Below are 23,511 nucleotides of genomic sequence, written 5' to 3'. Positions count from 1 at the left end.
TAATTAAAACAAAAAAAAAACTTGAATAAATCACAAGTAAAGGTATAAAAATGACATTTTTTTCTTTTATATACCTTTAATTGTACTTTATTGGCGTTGTTTTTGCTTCATTTTACTTAACACAAAGTATACCCTGTACTATATTGGACACTCTGTTGACATTTTAGCGTTTTTTAAAAAGGGAAAAATCTACGAGGAATTTCTTCTTTTTTTTTTTTTTGCGTGCAATTTAGATAATTACTGAAGATCTGAAGTTTTTTAGACTTTTTAAAACACCCTTTTTTTCCTTCAGTTTGAAACCAAAACTACAGCAAGAATGTCTTCTTTTATGTTAGAGCCTTTCAGTTTGAAAGAACGTTCATGTGATTTACTTGCGAATAACATAAAAATCCACACAAAAATTGTGTGCTGCCAAAACATGTTCATTACATGTAGTATATCTAATAATATGCTTTAATATGATCATAAATTTTGTTGATTCAATAAAAAAAAAAATAATTTTTTTCTTGTACATGTCTCTATCTCAAAGACTTATAATTATTTTCAGATTTTTTGGTCATCCAGGAAAAACATTTACTTTATTTGGTTATCGTCAAGATCAGGTACGCTGAATTTTTTTTCAGCAATTTTTATTTATTTATCTACTTAAATAATTTGATCAGATTACTAATATGCATTTTATTTCAGTGTGAGCTTGGAGGATGCCTTTTTGAAGTGTGTGTTCAGTTAGCAATCATAATGGTTGGAAAACAAATATTGAACAATATTTCAGAGCTTTCTTGGGCGTAAGTAATATTTGACAACAATGCGTTGAACTAAATTAATTTATTTTGTTATTTTGTGACTAGTTATTTGTCTTAAGTGACTGCTTCAAGTGAAACTTTTTCAAATTAGGATAAAACTGCTAGTTCAACAATATTTTGATCTACGAAAGTTATCTATGCATACACATTTCGCTAAATAAAATAAATGCGGATCACATTAACTACTTTTGATCTAGTAATCAAATTTTCACCAACAAATATGTCATAGCAGTGGTTTGAGAAACTAACCTGAAATATCATATCTAATTAATACAGACAATATTTTAGGTTGCGAAATCAGACTTAAAATTATAGCTACATTAAAAATTTATTTTAGTCTTATAACGCTAACTTAATTTCTTACTTTTTTTCTGTCATAATTTTGCTACTATGCAAGTGAATCAATAGAACTTTTCACCTAAAACTGAAACTCGCTTATCCAAAGATAATTTTATGCAAAATGCGATTATTGAAATTTGTCCATTTATTTAACAACGATCGAAAGCACTTAAATTGTAAGGTGTTTTTTCTTTTAATTTTAAATGACACAATACATAATTTAATTGAAATACATCTAATAATTTCTGAGTAATAAAACTTCAGAAAAGTCATAATTTAAAATTTATTTCACGAAATGTTCAATTGCTAACCATAGTCTTACATGAACCGTATTATTTATTTGAATATTTATTTTTTTACATTCTTGTTGCAATTGATTATATATTCATGCACCATAAGAAGAATAAAGTAGTGAAAGAAAACAAAAAAAAATTCTTTTTTTTCTTCCTAGGGAAGTGATGAATTGGTGGAAACGTTGGTGGAGAACAAGGGATGGTCCAAAAGACAGAAAGGCCACCACTCGTTGGGAAATCGATTATAATTTACTCGAATGTGATCATATGGCATTGTTTGATGAATATCTGGAAATGGGTAAGGGAACTGATTTCTCATTATCTACGCCAATATTAGTCACAGTTTAATTACTGTTTAGATAATGCTCCATATATTGAGTATACTTGTTTAAACATGAATTTTCATATACAGGGGTAGGACAAAATAATGGAAACACTCTTATAGTAACACATTTTTTTCTTCATATTTCTCAAAAAATACTAAGCGAATTAATTAAAAACTACTTTTCTCCAATAATACTTAGCGAATTAATTTAAAACTTTATAAGTCTTATTAAGGAATGTTTAATGTGAAATAGTATCTGCTGGATATTTGGATAACTCATTCGATTTCTCATACAAATCAAATTTAGTGGTTTGAGGGACCAACCGTAAATTACAACTGTAAAAGGATGCTTTTGAACACCCTATGCCAAAAAATACAGCAGTAAACTTGTAGCTCTAAACATTTTTATGTTCAGTGACATTTTTATAAAAAAGCATTTTTTTTTACTTACTTTTCTGCAAATTTAAATTTGGTTTAGAATCATACTTGGTAACTTGTGAAAAAAGTTCAAAACATAATTTTTAGAGAAATTTTTAATTCTAGAATTCTAAGAAGTTTAGAGTAATTAATAACCAAAATATTATCTTGAAATATAACAACAAAATCTAAAAAAATTGCGCAAGATATGGGTATTTAAAGTAATCCTCTCATACTGCTAATGCGTGGAAAACATTTTTAAAAAATTTTATAATTTTGTTTAGAATCATACTTGGTAACTTATGAAAAAAATTCGATTTGAATATCTCGAAAATTTATAAAGTTTTTAGCAAACTTACAAATAGCTTTTATGCTTTTTTATTAACAGCTTTAAATGACAAGGGGTTTTCAACAAATTTCCTTTTACATCATAAAACAAAATTTCATAATAAAAAATAATACCCTAAAATGGTGATCCGGACAACAAAATGTGATGGTATTGGGAAAAAAACATAATTTATTAGGGTGTGGTCCTAAATAATGGTGATGTCATTTTAATAAATCTTGTTTAAAAAAAAAATTAAATTTGTGGAAAATCCCTTACTATTCAAAGATTTCTTTTCAAGTTATCAAACGAAATTTTATTTATTCGAGAATTATTAGAAATTTTTTAAATTTTCAAGACATTCAAATCGAACTTTTTTCATAAAATACCAAATACGATTGCAAACCAAAAAAAAATTAAATATTTTTAATGGCTGTATGAAATATTACCTTAAATACTCATATCTTCTGCAATTTTTGACGAATTTTTTTTTCAAATTTTAAAATATTTGTATTAATTAAAAGGTCTATACATTTTGTTTATTTTTATAAGATTTTTCTGCAATTATAGTAAGAAAACGTAAGTAAAAACTTTTTTTTTTAATGTGAAAGCAACCATATCTCCATGAATATCTAAGCTTGATCCATGAATATTTAAGAAGGTTTGCGAAATTTTATGCTATGAATCAACGTAATTTACATCAAGCTTATCGCATAGAGCGTTCAAAAACATTTTTGTTTTCGTTCGTAATTTATTGTCGTTTCCACAAATCTCGAAAAGCTTTCAACTTTATTAATGTGTATGAGAAATGGGATGATCAAACCGCTTCTTAAATTTCAAAATAATTCTCTCAGAATTTCTTGAGAAATAAAAAAAGAACGAGTTAGTATAGAAGCGTTTCTATTATTTTGTCCAACCTGTGTATTTATTTCTAAAGTGTTACACTTACGAACAGAGCTCCATTTTTTTTAAATGAAAGTTTTCTACTTTACATAATTAAAAACAAAAAAGAAAAACATTAAGATTAAAAGGGGGGAGACACATTATAAACTAAAAATACAGGTTTCGTAAATATTAAATAGAGTTTTCTTAGCAGAACAACTGATTTGCTTCAAATTTTAATACAATGTGTACTAGTGACATCAATTTATCAGGATTTCTGCACAGTATTTATAGTGTTTTGATAAATAAGTTACAGGGTCAAATGTTCGTAAGAAAACTGATCATCATTAAATTAATTAATCAAACCTTATGAAGGCATTAAAAAATCCTTACTTGCAATGTATTGACTTACCATCACGAAAAAAACTTCTGCAGTGAGCCGTATTCAGTAATGATAAAAATATGGTTGTAAAATCATTTCATTTTGCGCATTTTTCAATTATTTTCACATATCTATTAACAAATATTTTAGGGATTAAATATTTACCAAGGAAAACATTTCAATGAAACTCACCAAACATCTTTCATATTTAACTAAAATGGTATAATGTCAGAATTACTTAATTAAAACAGTTTTAAATGCACTTACAGCACATTTACTGGATTAAAATTATTTTTGAAACATAAATAAGACATATTTTCTGGTTTAGAATATTAGCAAATAATAAAAAAACACACACACGAAATTTTATTTTATAATTTTTGGTTCACGGCTACCAATGTTCAATTCCGTATTCTTGTAATTTTGAGCCCAATCTAGAAGACAAAGAAACTCCTGGATCAAGTATTGGGAGAAATTCGCCTTTGCGGAGGACTTTTCGATAAAATTACCAGTATTTGCGTTACATGGAGAGGAAAACAGCGAAAACCTCCCACTGTTAGCTTGACAGCAGAGGGACTCTATCCCATGATCCATCTACCACTGAGGATATTTTACGTCAGCATTGTGGTCGGTATCAGCCTAGGGCGAAATTCGTATTGACCAGCCATAGCTGGGTTTCGAACCCGGTTCACCTAGTTAGGAGGCAAACGCTCTATCCGCTGAGCCACCACGGCTCACCCACACGCAATTAGAGAAAGTAGACATTTATAAATATTTTTTCAAAACACAACTAAACTCATCAATTTTATATGAACTAGGCAGCACAGCTGGCTCCGCTTGCCATCCCATGTGATTGCTTCTCACTCGCTATTCTTTATTTTCTCACAAGAAGATATTAAAAAAAAAAAAATTAATGGCCGTTCTAGTTGATGAAATATAAAATTATTGTAATTTATGTCAGAAAATTTTGATACTATATTGGACGTAACAAAAACGAAATTAATAATTACATTGATTTGAAAAATAATCGACAGTACTTAAAAATATTAAACTTAGGAGATTAATTAAACGAAAAAATTAAACTTAGAAAAAAGATTATGGGACTCAACAATAAGAAAAAAATGAGATGTAATTTTACATGTTAACGATATGTAACGATAACTTTATATCATTAAAGAACTTTCGAATTGGAAATGGTTTTATAACGCTTAAGTCTCCTAAATTAAGTTTATTTTTTGCTTTTTTTAAAAAGGAAATCAATTTAAATATCACGTTCTATGTCTGGCAACTACTAATCTCCTCTTAATTTTTTTGTTATGTTTGACATCAACGCAAGAGTTATCTTATAAAACAAAGACCTTGAGAGAGATAAATAAAATTCAATAAAATAATAAACAGAAATTTCATTTCATTTCAAACCAATCTACTTTTAGAAATAGATATTTTGTAGCATTCGCTCGGTCTGTTTAACGGTTGCATTGTGAAACGGAACGGCCTAATATTTTTATCTTACTAGGTCCAGTAAAGAAGTACTTCCTGGCCTTCCTTCCTGTAGCTTACTATCGGGTTTGAAGAGTTTTAAACTAAAAAAAAATTATTTTTAAGCTCCTAAACTTACTGCCGAAATCACAGCATGCATTATATTTATCACACATTAACTATATCGATGCAGTGGATCCTGAAAAAAATGAACACTCATAAACAAAAATATTTACAAAGCGCTATAGAAAAATTGGCGAAACTTGCAGCCATGACGTATAAAAATTACTCAAACCCCTTAATCAATATAAACTTAATTTTATCGTTTAAATATATATTGTAATTTGGTAATTCAATAAAATTTACATCTAAAACGTCTGAAATCGTAATACTAATATCTGATACACCTAACACTCTAAAATTAATAACTGATACACCTGATACTTTTAAACTAATATCCAAAACACCTCACGCTGTAAACTAATATGTGATATATCTGACATTATAAAACTAATATGTGATACACCTAACATTAAAGTTACTATCTAATACACATGACACTGCAAAATTGATATCTATATCTGGTGCACCTGACACTAAAGATAGTATCTAATACACCTGAAACTGTAAAACTAATATCTGATACACCCACACTGAAGATACTAACACCTAAAATTGAAAAAACTATTATCCGGTTCATTTGAGACTGTAAAACTAATATATATATATATATATATATATATATATATATATATATATATATATATATATATATATATATATATATATATATATATATATATATATATATATATATATATATATATATATATATATATATATATATATATATATATATATATATATATATATATATATATATATATATACACCGAAGAGTCATTACATTATGACCACCCTGCTAATAACATGTAGGACCACCTTTAGCCCTCAAAACTGCTAGCACCGGTAGTGGCACTGATTCCACAGGGTGCTGATAGGTAGTCTGAGGTATCTGGTTCCAAGCGCTCACCAACTGGTCCTGCAATTCCTTAACATTGCGAGGGGGTAGCGTGGCAGCACAAATTTATCTTTCCAAGTAGGACCACAAATGCTCGATTGGATTAGGGTCAGGTGAATTTGGGTTCCAAGACGTGACTTGAAAGTCACTGGAATGTTCCTCGACGATTTGACCCTTATGACATGGTGCATTATCCTGTTGGTAAACACCATCCCTAGCAGGAAAAACTGTTGCCATGAATGGGTGAACCTGGTCTGCAGCTATGTTCAAGTAGCTTGCAGGCGTCAGGGATTGGTCTATGAGGATTATGGGTCCTAATGTGCCCCATGAAAACATTGTTCCAGGGCGAGAAACCATGATAACCTGGGCGAGCCCATTATTATAGATGGAAGGTGGTCATAATGTAATGGCTCTTCGGTGTATATACATGTGATGCACTTGACTCTGAACCTAAACTAATATCTGAAATTATAAAACTTAAATCACCTGAAAGCATAAAACTAATATTAAGTGCCCCTGAAACTTTGAAACTTTCTAAAATTAAATAACTATAGATTATTAATTATACTTTAAGTATTTTCTAAGTGAAAAAGCATTGGATATATGCAATTAGTTTTAATTAATAGATTCTTTTTCGAATACTTAATTTTTTCGTCTATTCTTAACTGTTAACATATTTTTATTTATAAAACCCACGCATTTGCTCAGACAATAAGCTCAACTAAATAATGTGAGTCTTTTAATAGCTACAATCAGAGCTAATGGAAAATTCGTAATCATTAACCTTTACTTATTTAAAAAGAAAGTAAGAAATATAAATAATGAAAAAAATATTGAGAGTAAGAGCTTCATTATAATAGAACAACTTTCAAGGTTCTACTTTACATTTTTAAAAAGCTTTTAGCATTAATTACTCTCTTGAAACTTTTTTTTACATTCATTTAAAACGTTTAAACCATTTAAATGTTTTAAACTAAAACATTTTTTTTATTTTAAATATATTTTGCAATACACGTGCCGAAGTATCATTTGTACCTTTAATTACTGTCTTGAAACTTTTTTTACATTCATTTAAAACATTTAAACCATTTAAATGTTTTAAACTAAAACATTTTTTTTTATTTAAAATATATTTTGCAATACACGTGCCGAAGTATCATTTGTTAGCTTAAATTTAATCCATACATAATTATTTTTATTCCGACACTATTTTAACAACTGAGTTTATTTTCATACAGAAAACTTCTTCATGCAAAAAAATTTTTGAATAAATTATACATTGTTGATCAATTTATTCTAAAAGTATTATTTCCTCTTTTTTTCATTTAAATTAAATATATAGTGAGCAAAAGAGCGGAACTCTGAAAAAACACACCTTTTTTCGCCGGATTGGGATTTCTAACCTATAAAATATAGGGGGCAGCAGCAATCTGAGAAATATGGACTCCATAATTTTTGATCAGAAGAGCGATCCAAAGTTTGGATATGTTATTACCAATTTTATTTTTTTATTTTTTTTCATTTTCCCCAGATCTCAAGAACTTTTTTTTTTTTAGCGAATTGAAAAAAATTTTGAACATAATTATAGAATTCGTTTATCCAAACTTTCCTTGCAAAAAATAGAAAAATATGAATTTTAGTAAATATTTATTATTTTTTATTGTTTTTTCTGGTACTTTTCATCATCACAATATGTTTGTTACCTTTTTTCAATGTTTTATTTTATTTTTTTATTTTAATTGATGCCTCGCCTATTATGTTTGAACACTCAAACTCCTAAATTCTATTTTCTGAGTAACTACTATTGTTAATTCTAACATTTCACTAAATTCTTTGAGGCCTTCTGGTGTTGCCATGAATCGCCACCAGGCCTACCTTTTTGAATCCTCTTTTTCTTTTGCTGAGAGGTCACGTACGCGTACTTAGAGCCTACAGTATTCTCCGGATGCCCCTTGACGGGGGCCGGACGGGGTTAAGCTTTGATTTTTTATTGTTTTACTAAAAAATTGTAAGGTATATAATTTATTACCTCATTTCAAACAATGTAATTTTAAATGGGAAAATACGAAGTTTGAGGGAAATCGGTCGAATAGTTTCTGAGAAATCGAATTTTAAACAAGTTGTATATTTAAATTTTTAAGGAGGCGTAAGCTTTGGACCGCTCTCGTGATCTAACTATTGGGACTATATTTGCCAAATAGCGGATACCCCTTATATTTCATAGGTCAGAAATACTAATCCATCAAAAAGGTGTGTTTATTTAAAGGAAGTACAATTTCGTAACTTAAAAATATCGTCGGTCCTAATTAATTAGTATATTTCAGGTCAACCCCTCGAACCTACAAAATTGAAATCTAGAACATGAAGACTTCGGTCATTGGCTCAAAAGTTATTCAGGGTAGCCCTTTTTTATTTATTTTTATTTTTTTTTCAAATGTTTGTCTTGCACATGGAAGCTAAAAAGCTAACATACGAATTATTCAAGCTGGCTATGATTTGCCTAATATGCTGCCAATGACTTCTACCATTTGCTTGTACTTAAAATTGTGTCTCTTGTACATTTTTTCTCTCTAAGTCAAAAATGCTTTTTCCAACTGTGTAAAGTTTATATAAATTACCGTTAATTAATCGTTTCTACTCACTTGTTCATCGTAGTTAAAAGTCTCAATTATGTATCAGAAACATTTTTTATTTTCCTGGTTAGTAAATGATTTTTTTCAAATTTAGTTAAGTTTAACTGCAATACTTTTCGCAATTGCTAAATTCGGTTAAGCGATAAAAGTCCCACTCTTATTTTAAAAAAATTTTTTATCCCACAAGTCAAAAATAACTTTATCAAACTAAAATGCTGATAGTGGTTTCTATCCACTTATTTGAGGGGGAAATTCCATTTATATTAAGAATAAACTTTAATCTTCTAAGTTTAAAGAAGAAAAGCAATTTGATCAGGCTGGTTGGGGTTTGGCAGAAAGATAGTTAGTGATCACTACTCAACTGTTAGTGGTTTAAGTCATATTTAAATTTTTTTTTTTAAATTTATCTTTAAAAATTGTAATTTCTATCAACTATGAAAGCTATTTCTTAGGATATTGATATTATCTTAGGTCTTGACCTAATCTTTGGTCTTTTCCTTGGATTATTTCAATTTGTTTGCAAATATAATACAGTTCAATCCCGATTTAACGAATTCCGCGTTAGTGAGTTTTATTCGTTAAATTGGTCGCAATGTCTCGGCTCAAAACAAAGTTTGAAATTTTCCTTCACAAACTTATCTAAAGTCGTCAAAATTTCCAAAAAGAGTTTTTTGCTAAAAACAAAATATTTTTAATCGATGTTGAAATAATAGTTCTACGCTTTGATGGAATAAACTGATTTTATTATTAAATGAATTGTCAGCGGCCTTAGATGAATTGTTTTGAAGCAAATTTCTCTTTTTCAGTCATACAATTTGGATTTGTAACATTGTTTGTTGCTGCTTTTCCGCTTGCTCCACTGTTTGCCCTTTTGAATAACATCGTTGAAATCCGATTAGATGCTTACAAGTATGTCACACAACTCAGAAGGCCTTTATCTGCACGAGTACCGAATATCGGTAAGTAATAATGTTACTTAAACTTATTGTTTTTTTTTATTTGTAAGCGTTACGTTACTAATCAAAAGATTATACATAAATATTACTATTCGAATAGAACATATATGAGAGTTCCCACTGGCCACGCAGAGCAGGAAAAATCTGGGATAGTCAGGTTGTTGAACTCTAAAAAGCAGGGAATAGTCAGGGAAAGTTTCAATTTTTTACAAGAATCTGGAAAATCTTTATATACCAGAAAAATAACCTGTCATAAAATTGTCAATAATTGTTATTATTTATTGAGATTAGAGTTAAGTAATTTTAACATCTGCAATTATTTGTTATAAATATTTTAAATTTTAGTCAAACTGGCATGTTTCTATCCTCATTTAATGATATTTTTTGTTCCCAAAATCAAATATTTTCTACAAATGGTTTCATATTTACTGCTTTGAGGTTTTTTTAAACTGTAGATTTTTTTAGTCCATGGATTTATTTTAGTCTATGAATTTATCTAACCTAAAAGTTATTTTAAGCACCCAAATCATGGGAGTTAATTATTAAATTGTTAAAAAAATTCTACAACACTTGCGAAAGTTTCAACTTTATGAATTTTCATTTTTTGTTGTTGTTTTTTGGTGTTCTTAGTTTAAACTTTCATCGATAAGCTCTAAATCACTTTGGATGAAACTGAACTTAGGTTTTAAATTCGTTATTGCTCTAAACGAGATCTTTCTGCAAGGTAGTGGCAGAACTATTTTAACAGCCTAATACATTTTCAAAACAAGTTTTAATCACGTCCAACGTTGCTTGGGTATCCAACTAGGTTCAACCGACTGTTTTCAAACAGTATTAATTAAAATCTTAATTTCATTTTTGATAAGCAGGGGTCCAATTTTTAATCTAAAGTAAACTTTAAAAATTTATATTAAAAATGTATAAATTAAAATAAGAGCAATAATTTAAACATAAGAGCTACTAGTTTTTTATGTTCCTCTAGCAGCTCTGCAACAAACTATAATGCATAAATATTACAACAATTTTTTTTCTAGATTAGTAATAAAGCTACTTGGTTTTGAATTAAAATCTATATTAAATTTCATATATACAATGAAACAGAGTTAAGTATTTTGTTTAATATTGAATTTTGAAATATATTACTTAAATTACTTTTGAAATATATTTCAAAATATATTACTTAATGCATAAAAAAAATTTATACTTAGCTTTCAGTTCAAAACATAGCTAGCATTATACATGATCAATATTCAAAGTTTCAAAGAATTCTATAATAAACTTTTTTTTCGTAATGTGTGTTCGCATAAAGAAATTTTCGAAAATCAGCGTTCGACTGAAAATGCATTGAAAGTATGCAATTGGTATTCCGTTTTTTCAGTCAACATGCAAAAAAAACTACTATACGTTTTACTCTAAAAACAGGAAAACAAAGTTTTAAAGTGATTTAGAAAGCTAATGTACAAAAATTCAAATATAGACGATAAAAAAATTTTAAATTTTCGTAAAAATTGCTGATTTTTACCCAGTTGGATACCTTAAATAATTGCGTCATATGTTTTCCATACCGAATATAAATTTTAACTAAACTTCTTTAAGTTAACGCTAACTCAAACATAATTAGAGTTAAACTCTAAACGTGAAATTATCTCCGTAAAAGGATTTTTTTCTCCACAAAAATTTTACGCAAAAGAAAAAATGGGACAGGCTTTTAAATATTAGTCATTTATGTTGTTGTTGTTGACGTATGCCTGTTTTCCAGTGGCGCCACCTATGGCCAAGAATTCGACTTCTGCCACACCATACGTCACACCCGTTTATAGGGAGGACCCATTCATTCATCCACGTAATTTTTACCTGAATCAGAGAACGATCGATCTCCAATCGAGTACCCCTAGAGGTATTGATTTGTTATGGGAACATGGAGAACCTTTGCGACTCGACAGATTTAACGCGCATCAGTCACTTTACTACACGGGGAGTCTTCGGCTGGCTGGGTTCGAACCCATGAACTCTCGGACATAGGCCCAGCTCCCTACAGACCAAGCTACCCCGGCCCTAATCATTTATGTAAAAAATGCAATTTAATTTTTAACAATATTACTTATAAATAATCTAACAAAGTAGTAAACATGAATCTTATACAAGTCCTTTGCAAAATACATCATACAATGCTTGATAAAGTTAATACTATAAGTAGCACTCAAAATAAAAACAACGGGTCACCTTAATAGCTTTTGATTTAATGGTTGGATTTACTAATTCACGTACTACGGAAAGACTTATTTTAAATATGCTGATTAATTTTTGGTATAAACCCGTTGATATTAATTACTATTTTTATATATTTTGACAAATATGTGAATATATTTGAGAAAATCTGAAAATTATTGACAATACTCACTTATGCAAAGAAAGTTTCCATGAAAAAAAATTCATAATCATTTAGTATTTTTATTACTTAATGGTCCAAAATTCATTTTGCTGTAATGACTTGTAAATTTTTCATGATTTTTATTTGTGTAATTTTAAATGAAAAACGTCAAGAAATTGACTGAAATCTGATCTTCTTGAAATTTTATTAGTCAGAAGTTATTCAGACGATTTTATTCAACTTTTGCATTTTGCCACTTATAATTATAACAAAAAAGTATTTCTTATTCTTTTCTCTAGACGTTCATTGCAAAATTGTCAAAATTGCATTAAACATACCATTCTGAATAGTAATGACATTTCTGCTAAAAAAAACAACATAATTTTGGTTTTAAAAAAATATACGGTATTTAAATCATTCATTTAATAATATTTGCGTCCATATGATAATGGTTTGCTGGAAATTCTGGTTTTCAAAATTATATCTTTTATTACCAGACATTTAGTAAAAAATACAAAATAGAAAAGTAAATTTCCGCGAATAAATAATTTTAATACCATAAGGTATCGTGCTAAAATTTTAAAAAAATTTCCATTTTTATCATTCACATTATAAAACTATATTTTATTGTTAATTTTTCCAAAATCAATATTTACTGAGCTTTTTGGTATTCCTATAGAGCCAGAAACACTCTAAATTTTACCATAATTCGGTAGTTTTGACCATATTTTTTTCTCAATCCATATATCGACTTAACATATTTTCATTTAGGAAAACATATTTTCATTCTAGGAAAATTTGGCAGCTCTCTCTAGAATTCTGATAATGCTTATTGAATTTGTATTCTGAACTCTTTCAGGATTATTCTTCTTCTACTGTTGTTCAGTAAATAGCATTATAACTCAATCATGACTAACCGAAGACAGAAACAGTCTCCACTTCCAAGCAATTTTCGAAAGAAACTACGTGCTATAACATTAACTCACTCAAGTTAAAAGCAGTCTCCACAATAATTGAATAAGAATTGAGCAGGTCGCGAAAGTTCCTGCATTCCATTTTGCGAATTAGCAAATCAAATAAGAGCCGTTATTGACAAATTTTTAGAGATTTTATCTGTGTATTTCCTTATTAAAAAAAGCATAGACATTCGTCAAAGAAATGAGATTCTTATTATGCTGAATAGTTATAAATGCAGTTATGCTGATAAGTTATAAATGTAGTTATGCTGAATAGTTATGAAAGTAGTTATGCTGATTGCTCTGTTCGCATGTCCTATTTTTTAGAATTTTCACCTAATGTTTTTTCTCATTTGAATAACAAAAATGACAGTTATAGTGTATGTTATTTAGAGACATTTTGTATTCATTGTTGTGTACATGTTGTAATCTATATATATATATATATATATATATATATATATATATATATATATATATATATATTTCTCTTACACTGCGACAAAAAAAAGCCTCATTACAACTCCCCGAATTGCAACGCTAGAAAATCGACCAATGATTGCCGCTAAAAATGTCACATGGCAAATCTAGCTGAGGTGGCTCAACATATAGCTCTTTTAAAAACGGAAACTGAAATAACAAGAGAGAGCATTCTCACCAAATATGAAGGTTTAACGAATTACATGCCATTTATTTGAATTCGAACTTATTTTAATGACTTAGTATTTACTAAAAAGATGTAATTTTTCTTTTAAAAAGTTGTTATATGGATTTGAATGATTGTTTTGAATTCTTAGAATTTTGTGCATTTGTAATGTACCTAAGTTAGTAGCGAACGAAGCAGGGTTGGTTTGCGAAGCAAACCATGTAAGATTGCGTAGCAATTTTCAGGGGTTGACGAGCGTTAGCGAGCAGGGGGCGCAGCCCACTAGTAACAAATATTTCCGTTGGGAAAATTCAATAATAGTAATAGTAATTTTAGCAATGATAACATGCTCGCCATATTGCGAAATATTTTTTAAGTGAATTTGACAATAGAAATTTTATAATTCGTTTATCCAGAAATAATTCCAAGCAAACAATAAATTTTAGTAAGCATACATTATTTCTTATTATTTTATTTAATAACAGTCAAAAAAACTTTGATTGTAAGGCATACATTTTTTTTACATCATCTATAAGTATCTAGTCTTACATGGCAAAACGAAATTGGTTGAATATTGGTTGAGCGAATTAGCCTTTTTTTAAAAATTCGATTTCTCAATAACTATTCAACCTATTTTGCTCATTTTTTATTTTTATTTTGCCAAGCTAGAAAAATTACACACTTTAAAATGATACAAAAAATGTCATACATTATAATTCAAAAATTTTGCAACTGTAAAATAATAACTATTTACTAAAACTTAATTTTTGCATGAAATTATTTTAGGTTAAACGAATTTTATAATTGTGTACAAAAATTGTTCAATATGTTTAAAAACTTCTCGAGATATGGCGATATCCGAAAAAAGGAAAATTATCATTATTGGTCTAAACTTTGGATCGCTTTCCTGACGAAACGATGAAAACCATATTTTCTAAATTGCAGCTGTATATTGGGAGTCAGGAATCGTATTCATCGAATCTGTAACAGTCAGAAATCCGAATCCGTTGAAAAAAAAGTGTGTTTTTCAGAAAAAGTACTGATAAGTGATAATAATTGAAGTCTAATTTTGTAACTTAAAATATCATATGTACTAATTTTTTAGCACATTTGAGGTTACCCCCTCAAACCATTAAAATTGAGTCCTAAAACATGAAGATCCGATCATTGGATCAAAAATTATTAAGAGCAATTCGTTTTTTTTTTATTTTATTTAAATTTCTTTTAGCATTGTGCGCCGCTTTACTGCACATTGTAAACTTTGTTTTGTTATTATAATTTTAAGGAATCAAAGGATTTATATCAGCAAACAATGGTTTTTAAAATATTTTGTAATTTTCATTGCAGTAAACGAAATCTATTAAAAAACATCATGAATGACAATATACGAATAGATCAACGATCTTATCTATAAATACACAAGTGGGCGACCTTTGTGCTGAAATACAGACTAAGGTAAACAACGTTTAAGAGCACAAAAAATATTTATAAATGCAGACAGTTGTTTCGGATGCTCAAAGGGCAACCTTCATCAGTGCAACAGAAAGATATAAGAGAAAACAGGGTAAATATATAGAGAAAGGTGACGTCACAAAGGGGGTTAGAGCAACGGCCAATAGGAGTGAAGGGTCAATTGATAACGACGAATGGGAAGCAAGGAACAAAGAAAGGGGGGTTAGTTAGGTTTAATCATGGATTTCCAAACAGGAGAAAGATAAGGAACGCTGGATAGATCATTGAACAACAGTTTGGAATTTTTGAAAATGTTATAGGACTCATAAAAATCTAAATCAAAAATTGAAGAACAATTTTGAATGACTTTAGAAGAAGAAAAATCAAAATTATGATTAGAGTCCCAACAATGTTGGGCAATAGATGAGCGTTTAAATTCTTGTTTTTTGACATAGGCTTCATGTTCCTTGACACGGTACTTTAAGGCACGCTTAACGCCTTGACACGTCACCTTTCTTTATATATTTAACCTGTTTTCTCTCATTTCTCTCTGTTGCACCGATGAAGGTTGCCCTTTGAGCATCCGAAACAGCTGTCTGCATTTATAAATATTTTTTGTGCTCTTAAACGTTGTTTACCTTAGTTTGATCTTATCTATAGTTTCATATGCTAACATATACTGTAGTTTCACATACTATGTAACATTAAAAAGTCCAATCAATATTTAAAAGATTATTCCTTTTTTTTCAACTTCAACTTAGAATTAAAAAATTTTTATCTTAAGCCTAGGAGCCTTTTTTCATATTTAACTTAGAAATATTTTTTAACTTTAGCTTCGATGAACTAGCAAACTTCATATTAAACATTCCCGCTCTGTAACTTTGGGCTTTTATGGGTCTAGCAGTGAACGAAGAAAAAACAAAATTGATGGTAGTAAGCTCTAGAGTACATGATGTACAGTCACTCAGAATTAGGAATTATACCTTTGAAGGAGTTACCCAGTTTAAGTATCTGGGTACGCTAGTTACCAACAAAAATGAGATAAGTGTTGAAGTTAGGAACAGACTTTCGATGGCTAATAAGTGCGACTTTGGTCTCAGGAACCAATTGGAATCGAGATTCCTCTCCATTGGTACGAAAGTAAATCTATACGAAACCTTAATCAGACCAATTATTCTTTATGGTAGCGAGACCCGGGCAAATAATAAAACAGAGGAAAATAGACTACTCATTTTTGAAAGAAAGATCTTTCGATCAATTTTTGGAGCAGTTGAGGAAAATAATATTTGGAGAAGTTTATATAATCTTGAGATATACAATAAATATAGATTACCTAATATTTTGAAGGTTATTAAGGCCCACAGGATCAGATGGTTGGGACACGTTTTTCGGCGTGAAGATTTGGACCCAGTTTAAAAACTTACTTTTTTCGAAAATTGAAGGAACTAGAAGAGGGAGACCAGCTACGAGATGGTTGGACAGTGCTGAGAAGGACTTAAAATTGTTGGGATAAACAAGTGGAAAAATTTAGCTCAAAGTCGCCCTGCCTGGAGGCAGCTAATTGAGAAAGCCTTGCCCTGCACTAGGCTGTAGTGCTAACGAAGAAGAAGAAGCTCTGGACTTTGTACCTTTGGCTCGCTCACGCATCTCTTTCAAGGGTCTCCTCACGGGTCTTTCCAATTTGAGATTCTCCTAATCGTGTATGGCACGGGCCTTGTGCAATACCTCTTAGAGAAGAGAAGGACTCAACATGGGTTACCATAAACAGGAAATCTGAGCCTTTAGTTGTCCAAACGTAATGACATCTTTGGTATTTTCCCCCTCTATGCAGCTTGCTTGATGCTTGATATTCGTTGGATGTCAGTATTTGGCCCGAAGAGCCACCAACTGATTTGTCTTGATCTGTAAGACATATGCTAAGTAGACATAAATATAGTAATAAGACATATAGTAAAAGCAAATGGGTTGGAGCAAGCTCCATTTTCAAGAATTATGATATTGAGCACATTGAAATAGTGCTGTTTGTCAATTATTAAACATGGAAATTGAATACAGTTAAACTAAATTGATCCGTGCTGAGGCCTTCTTTCTTCTAGGAGGTGTTGCCTTATGCCGATGAGACCGCGAATGCTTGATGCTCTCGTCTGGGTGTCGTTTACAGATGTCAACGAATAGACTTGAATGCCGATAGTCTGTTGTTGAAAATTATTTTAAAAAAACTTTAACTCAGAATTATTTACGATCATAACTTATACAGTGTATCTATTTTATCATTTCCTCGAATATATGGTATTAAGACTCTTGAGTAAAATGAAATGAAGGTGCTCAAACTAAGCATTAAGAAAGAAGAGACAAAAATAATTTTAAAATCGGTATTATAAACATGAAAACTAATTTATTTCCTGTTTAAAACTTCAAGTTGTTTCGTATAATCGCATTTCACCTTTGCAAAGCTTCCTCTTGCGATCAAAAATCCTTGATGTTTTGTTTCTTGATAATGTTGTCGCCTTAAGCACAACAGATTTTGATGACATTTTTTATATTTTTCTGGTTTAAATAATGATTTAAGGTAGCCTAGTGTGTAAATTTTTATACTGTAACTTTGAAAATGATTCCCAAAGACCTCTAGTTACGTTTATTACGATACACCCTGTAAACTAAAGAAGGACTTAACTTATTGAAAGTTAATAAATATAAATTAGAATTAATAATCGAGATAGCCTGGTTGGCACGGCGCTGGACTCACGTTTGAGAGAACGGGAGTTCGAATCCAGCCAGCAGAAGACTCCCCGTGTAATAAATGGTGACTAGTACACGTTAAATCTGTCGGGTCACAAAGTTCTCCATGCTCCCATAACAAATCAATACTTCTGGGGGTACTGAATTGAAGATTGATAGTTCTTTGGTTCAAGTCAAAATTGAGATCTGTGAATGTATGAGTGGGTCAGCCCTATAAACGGGTGTGACAGAAGTCGAATTCTTGGTCATAGATGGCACCACTGAAAAACAAGAAGAATCACGCCCCCTCTGTATTAATGGCCGGTGACAACAACAACAATTATTATTAATTTACCTATAATTTATCATTAAGAATAAATTATAATTAACTTATAATTAACTTATTTATAAGCTAAGTTTAAAACTTGTTTTTAATCAAACTCTTATTATTAAACTTATCATTATCTTCCCTTACAAACATATAAGAGTACACATACATTTTAATAATAGCTTCGTGAAGCAACTAGCATTTAAATGAGTTAGAAATGTCTGATTTAATTCTAATTTAATGAAATGTGACATTCTCTAAAATTCAGATAATGGAGCAAAAGTCTCCAGGAAATGTTCACTAAACTATAAATCCACTCTGATTCGAAGAAATTTATCCGCTTTTAATGCAAAATGGCTCTGCTTTCAAGCCATCTATTTCGGAGAAATTTCTGCTTTTAGGATTGTTTGACTTTATTCAAATGCCTGGAGACAAACGAACATCTTCCATACACATTCTAGTTTTATAAAGTTTGTTTTATTTGTTTAGAATAAAAGAAAATTTAAAGAGCACTTCTATTCAATTTCCCAAAATAAAGAAATTATTTTATCAAAACAGTTTTATATTTGCGACTCGCCAAATAAAGATTTTTAATGAATAATGGAATAAATTGTATACAATTATTTCCTAATAATTTAAGTTAAAGTAGTATTTAACCCTTTGACGCAGATGTGTTTCTTTCATTTAATTTTTTTTTTCCTAAAGCTCTAATTAGATGAAAAATACATTTTGGTATTTTTAAATTGTGGAAAAAAAAACAGTTACTATTAAGTTACTAAAATAATAATTTCAAATATAAGACATATTTAAAAGTCTTCTTTCCAGGAGCTATTCGACTGATTTTGCTTAAATTTTCTATTTCTTCATTAAAAATTACATGGTTAAAAATGATGTAAGAGATTGTTTACCATACAATTCAAAAAATTTTATTAAAATAACTATTTTTAAATAGAATAATAAAAAACAATAAATCTTTTCTAAAATTTATTTTCTGCATAAAATTATCTTTGGATAAAAGAGTTGTGTATAAAAATCTTTCAATTCACTTAGAAATTTATCGGGATATGACGAATTACACAAAAAGTAAAATTAACATTATGGAGTCCCAACTTTAGATCATTCCCCTACACAAACTATTGAGACCATATTTTCAAGATTGCAGCTACCCCTATGTTTTGAGTGTTAGAATTCCGAATTTGGCAATAAAATGCGTGTTTATTCAGAGAAATTGTCTGATATCGTAATTTAAAATATCGTCTGCACTAATTAATTAGCATATTTGAGGTCATCCCCTCGAACCATTAAGATTGAGTCCTTTAACGTGAAGATCCGATCATTGTATTATTTAAAGTAAAATCAACAATTAACTTTTAATTTAAAAATGCCTTCTCAAGGCTGGCTGTGTCTTCTCATATTTATTTCATTTTGAATTCGATAGCAATGAACATTAGTTACTATAATGAGGTATCCTATAACTCTTATCAAACTTGAGTGTGAATGAATAATTTTTTTTAAAAAGGAGAAAGAAATTTTTTCATGAAATTTAGAAGATAGCTTCTGCCATCACGTAATTGTTAATACTGTATTAAAAATATTGATATTCATCTTGAAGGGTTAATTAAAGTTATAATTTTTCTCCATTAATGAGGTTATCACAAAATTTTGTATCGTAAAAATTGACCCTTTATAAAATATTTAATGGTAAAAATAAATCTTTCATAAGACACTTATCGAGGAAGCAAATACTTCGCACATTATTTCATCTTAAAAACATATTCTACAAGGCATGTTTGGAAAAAAATAGGACCTGATTCATTGAAAACAGAGCCTAAGCAGAAAGAATCTTGTTCTAAGTTAGTTTTAGATTCAGAAGCCAGAAAATTTTTCCAAAATTCACAAAAGAAGGACCTTTAACAGAAAGTCTGGACAAACCATTGTTTTTTGTGATTTTTCACAAAACCTCAAAAACATTATCCTATTTTCTGAAACTCCCAAAATTATGAATATATTTTTCACAAAAACTAGGCTTTTTACAAGTCAAGAATAATCATTGACTCTCGTAAAAAGGAATATTTTTTTAAATGTTTTCATAATATTACACAGAAAATTTGTTCCTTCCTTATTGCAATAAAATGATGGATAATTTTAAGATCTATATAGTAAAATAAATAATATTCATGAATGCTTGCTGTATTTCACTTAGTTTCTTATAGCATTTTCTAATGTTGAAAAGTGACTGATCATTTTTAACCAACTGAAAGAATAACAAGGGATTACTGATCGTAAAATAAATACACTTGCCTCCATCTAAACAGTTTAAGCGAAAGTTGATTACAATTGTGCAGAAAATCAATTATCATGCTATTAAAGCTTAAACAGCTGCTCAATTCTTTATTCAGCTGTCAATTCAGTCTTACATACGTAGTTCTGTTTGGATGTATTTACTGACGAAAATCCGCTTTCTATTTCACATTATAATTACTTTTATAAAACAAATATTAATATAAGACATCTGTCTTCTTTCAGTTTACCTTCGATCTTGATTCAAGCAATTTTTCTTTACCTTTTTTTATATTTAGTCATAAAATGTTGTTTTTAAATACATCAAAATGTTTCTTTGCAGCAATATTTTTCCAAAAAATTTATGATTTGTTTAAAACGTCCCTTAATTGTATACTTAAGTATTTTAATTCTTAGAAGTAGTTCACTCAATTTCAATAGCACTTACAAATACAGATGTTACTTATATGAAGGAAACAAACAGTCTTGCTTAATCTTAAAAGTTATACCCACCGTTTTTATTATTATTAACATTTTAACGTTCTGCAGGTTATTAAATGTTTTTGGCATAAAGTTTCAGATCATTCGAAAGAGAATATTGTATTCTACCGGAATCTGTTTTTTTTCTCTGCGTCGATTTATTTTAATTTTCAGATCATTAAAATAAAATGACGTTTGTTTCAGAAAAACGAACATTTTAGACACTTTTTTTTTTATTTGCTTTTAATTAAAGTTCTAAGGCTGCAGGATCTGCTAGTGACATTTGTGCCTAGTATGGAGAGAATATCATTATTTTAAGGTGTCACCATGTTTGGTATGCCAAGTTTATAAGCAGAAATTTAAAATCTCAAATACGCTCCTCGTCGTGTTCAGTTGAATTTGATGAAAAGCGAATCAAAATTAACATCACAAATTCCTACACAAAAATTCGTACCAATCGACTAAAGAACTAGTAAATAAAATAGACTACTCTCATTCTTCGAAGTTTTAGCAAATTTTAAAGAAATTGCTGCATTTTTGTCAAAGCTAAACTTTTTGTAATCGCAGTTTTATTTATAAGCTGAAATTTAAATCTCAAATACGCACCTCGTTGTGTTTCAGTAGAATTTGATGAAAAGCGAATCAAAATTAGCGTCACAAATTCCTGCGCAAAAATTCGTACCAATCGACTAAAAAACTAGTAAATAAAATAGACTACTCTCATTCTTTGAACTTTTAGAAAATTTTGAAGAAATTGCTGCATTTTTGTCAACGCTAAACTTTTTGTAATCGCAGTTTTATTTATAAGCTGAAATTTAAATCTCAAATACGCACCTCATTGTGTTTCAGTAGAATTTGATGAAAAGCGAATCAAAATTAGCGTCACAAATTCCTGCGCAAAAATTCGTACCAATCGACTAAAAAACTAGTAAATAAAATAGACTACTCCCATTCTTTGAACTTTTAGAAAATTTTAAAGAAATTTCTGCATTTTTGTCAGAGCTAAACTTTTTGTAATCGCAGTTTTATTTATAAGCTGAAATTTAAATCTCAAATACGCACCTCGTTGTGTTTCAGTAGAATTTGATGAAAAGCTAATCAAAATTAGCGTCACAAATTCTTGCGCAAAAATTCGTGCCAATCGACTAAAAAACTAGTAAATTAAATAGACTACTCCCATTCTTTGAACTTTTAGAAAATTTTAAAGAAATTGCTGCATTTTTGTCAACGCTAAACTTTTTGCAATCGCAGTTTTATTTATAAGCTGAAATTTAAACCTCAAATACGCACCTCGTTGTGTTTCAGTAGAATTTGATGAAAAGCGAATCAAAATTAGCGTCACAAATTCCTGCGCAAAAATTCGTACCAATCGACTAAAAAACTAGTAAATAAAATAGACTACTCCCATTCTTTGAACTTTTAGAAAATTTTGAAGAAATTGCTGCATTTTTGTCAAAGCTAAACTTTTTGCAATCGCAGTTTTATTTATAAGCTGAAATTTAAACCTCAAATACGCACCTCATTGTGTTTCAGTAGAATTTGATGAAAAGCGAATCAAAATTAGCGTCACAAATTCCTGCGCAAAAATTGGTACCAATCGACTAAAAAACTAGTAAATAAATTTGACTACTCCCATTCTTTGAACTTTTAAAAAAATGTAAAGAAATGGCTGCAATTTTGTCAACGCTAAACTTTCTGTAATCAGTTTTATTTTAAAATTGTTTTTATGAAAAACAGAGAAAAAAAAGAGGAATCATAATTTTCTTTAAAAAAAAAAAGATTTTCTTCGATTAATTCTATCAATTATCCTTGAACGAAAGTAAATTTAAATCAATAAGCCTTAAATATTTTTTGTACATTTCTGAGATAAAATTAAACAATTCTTTTAAAAAGTACTAAAATCATAAATATTAAGAATCCGTTAAACTTTTAATTGTTTTTTGATAATAGATTGCTAACAATTGGTAACAAATTTAAAAATTGCTTTTTTATAAACAAATGTTTAATCCTTATCAGATTTATATTTATTGTTAGGAATTATATATTTCTTATACATTTTTGCAAAAAAAAATATTTATCGGCCAATTGATTTTTCTAAAATTTTCGTAAAAAAAATATTTAAATTTAAAAATAAATAACCCATGAATATTTAAAGATTTTGTGTAATATTGTTGTAATTACTCAGTGCAAGAAAGTAAATTTAAATGAATGATTTGTGATTTTTTCAATGAAAAAATTTCAATTGAAAGTTTACATTTTTACAGAATATAACTAATTATACCAAACTCTGTTTGAATTATAAATACAATATTTTTATGCATTTTAAAAATTGGTTAAAAGCACTCCACTTCTATCTTAAAACAATCGGTGTTTGATAAAATATTTTTCAAATGATCAAGATACCATGAATTTAGCTGTGTATATA

At 29.1% G+C, this 23,511-nt stretch overlaps 1 protein-coding gene across 4 annotated transcripts in view; it reads left to right on the top strand.

The window, feature by feature from the left end:
• LOC107442862 (anoctamin-4) overlaps positions 1–23,511 on the top strand; it is a 346,119-nt gene that overhangs the window by 305,107 nt on the left and 17,501 nt on the right. For all 4 annotated transcript variants that reach the window (XM_087168997.1, XM_071181276.2, XM_071181277.2 and 1 more), the window contains 4 exons: positions 548–602; positions 688–785; positions 1,594–1,733; positions 9,706–9,858. In XM_087168997.1, coding sequence (XP_087025123.1) covers positions 548–602; positions 688–785; positions 1,594–1,733; positions 9,706–9,858 — 446 coding nt within the window. The remainder of the gene's footprint in view (positions 1–547; positions 603–687; positions 786–1,593; positions 1,734–9,705; positions 9,859–23,511) is intronic.

The sequence above is a fragment of the Parasteatoda tepidariorum genome, chromosome 8, assembly GCF_982258835.1.
Source record: "Parasteatoda tepidariorum strain Cologne lab strain chromosome 8, Ptep-v5.0, whole genome shotgun sequence".
NCBI lineage: Eukaryota > Metazoa > Arthropoda > Arachnida > Araneae > Theridiidae > Parasteatoda > Parasteatoda tepidariorum.
This window is presented reverse-complemented; position numbering and strand designations above follow the sequence as displayed.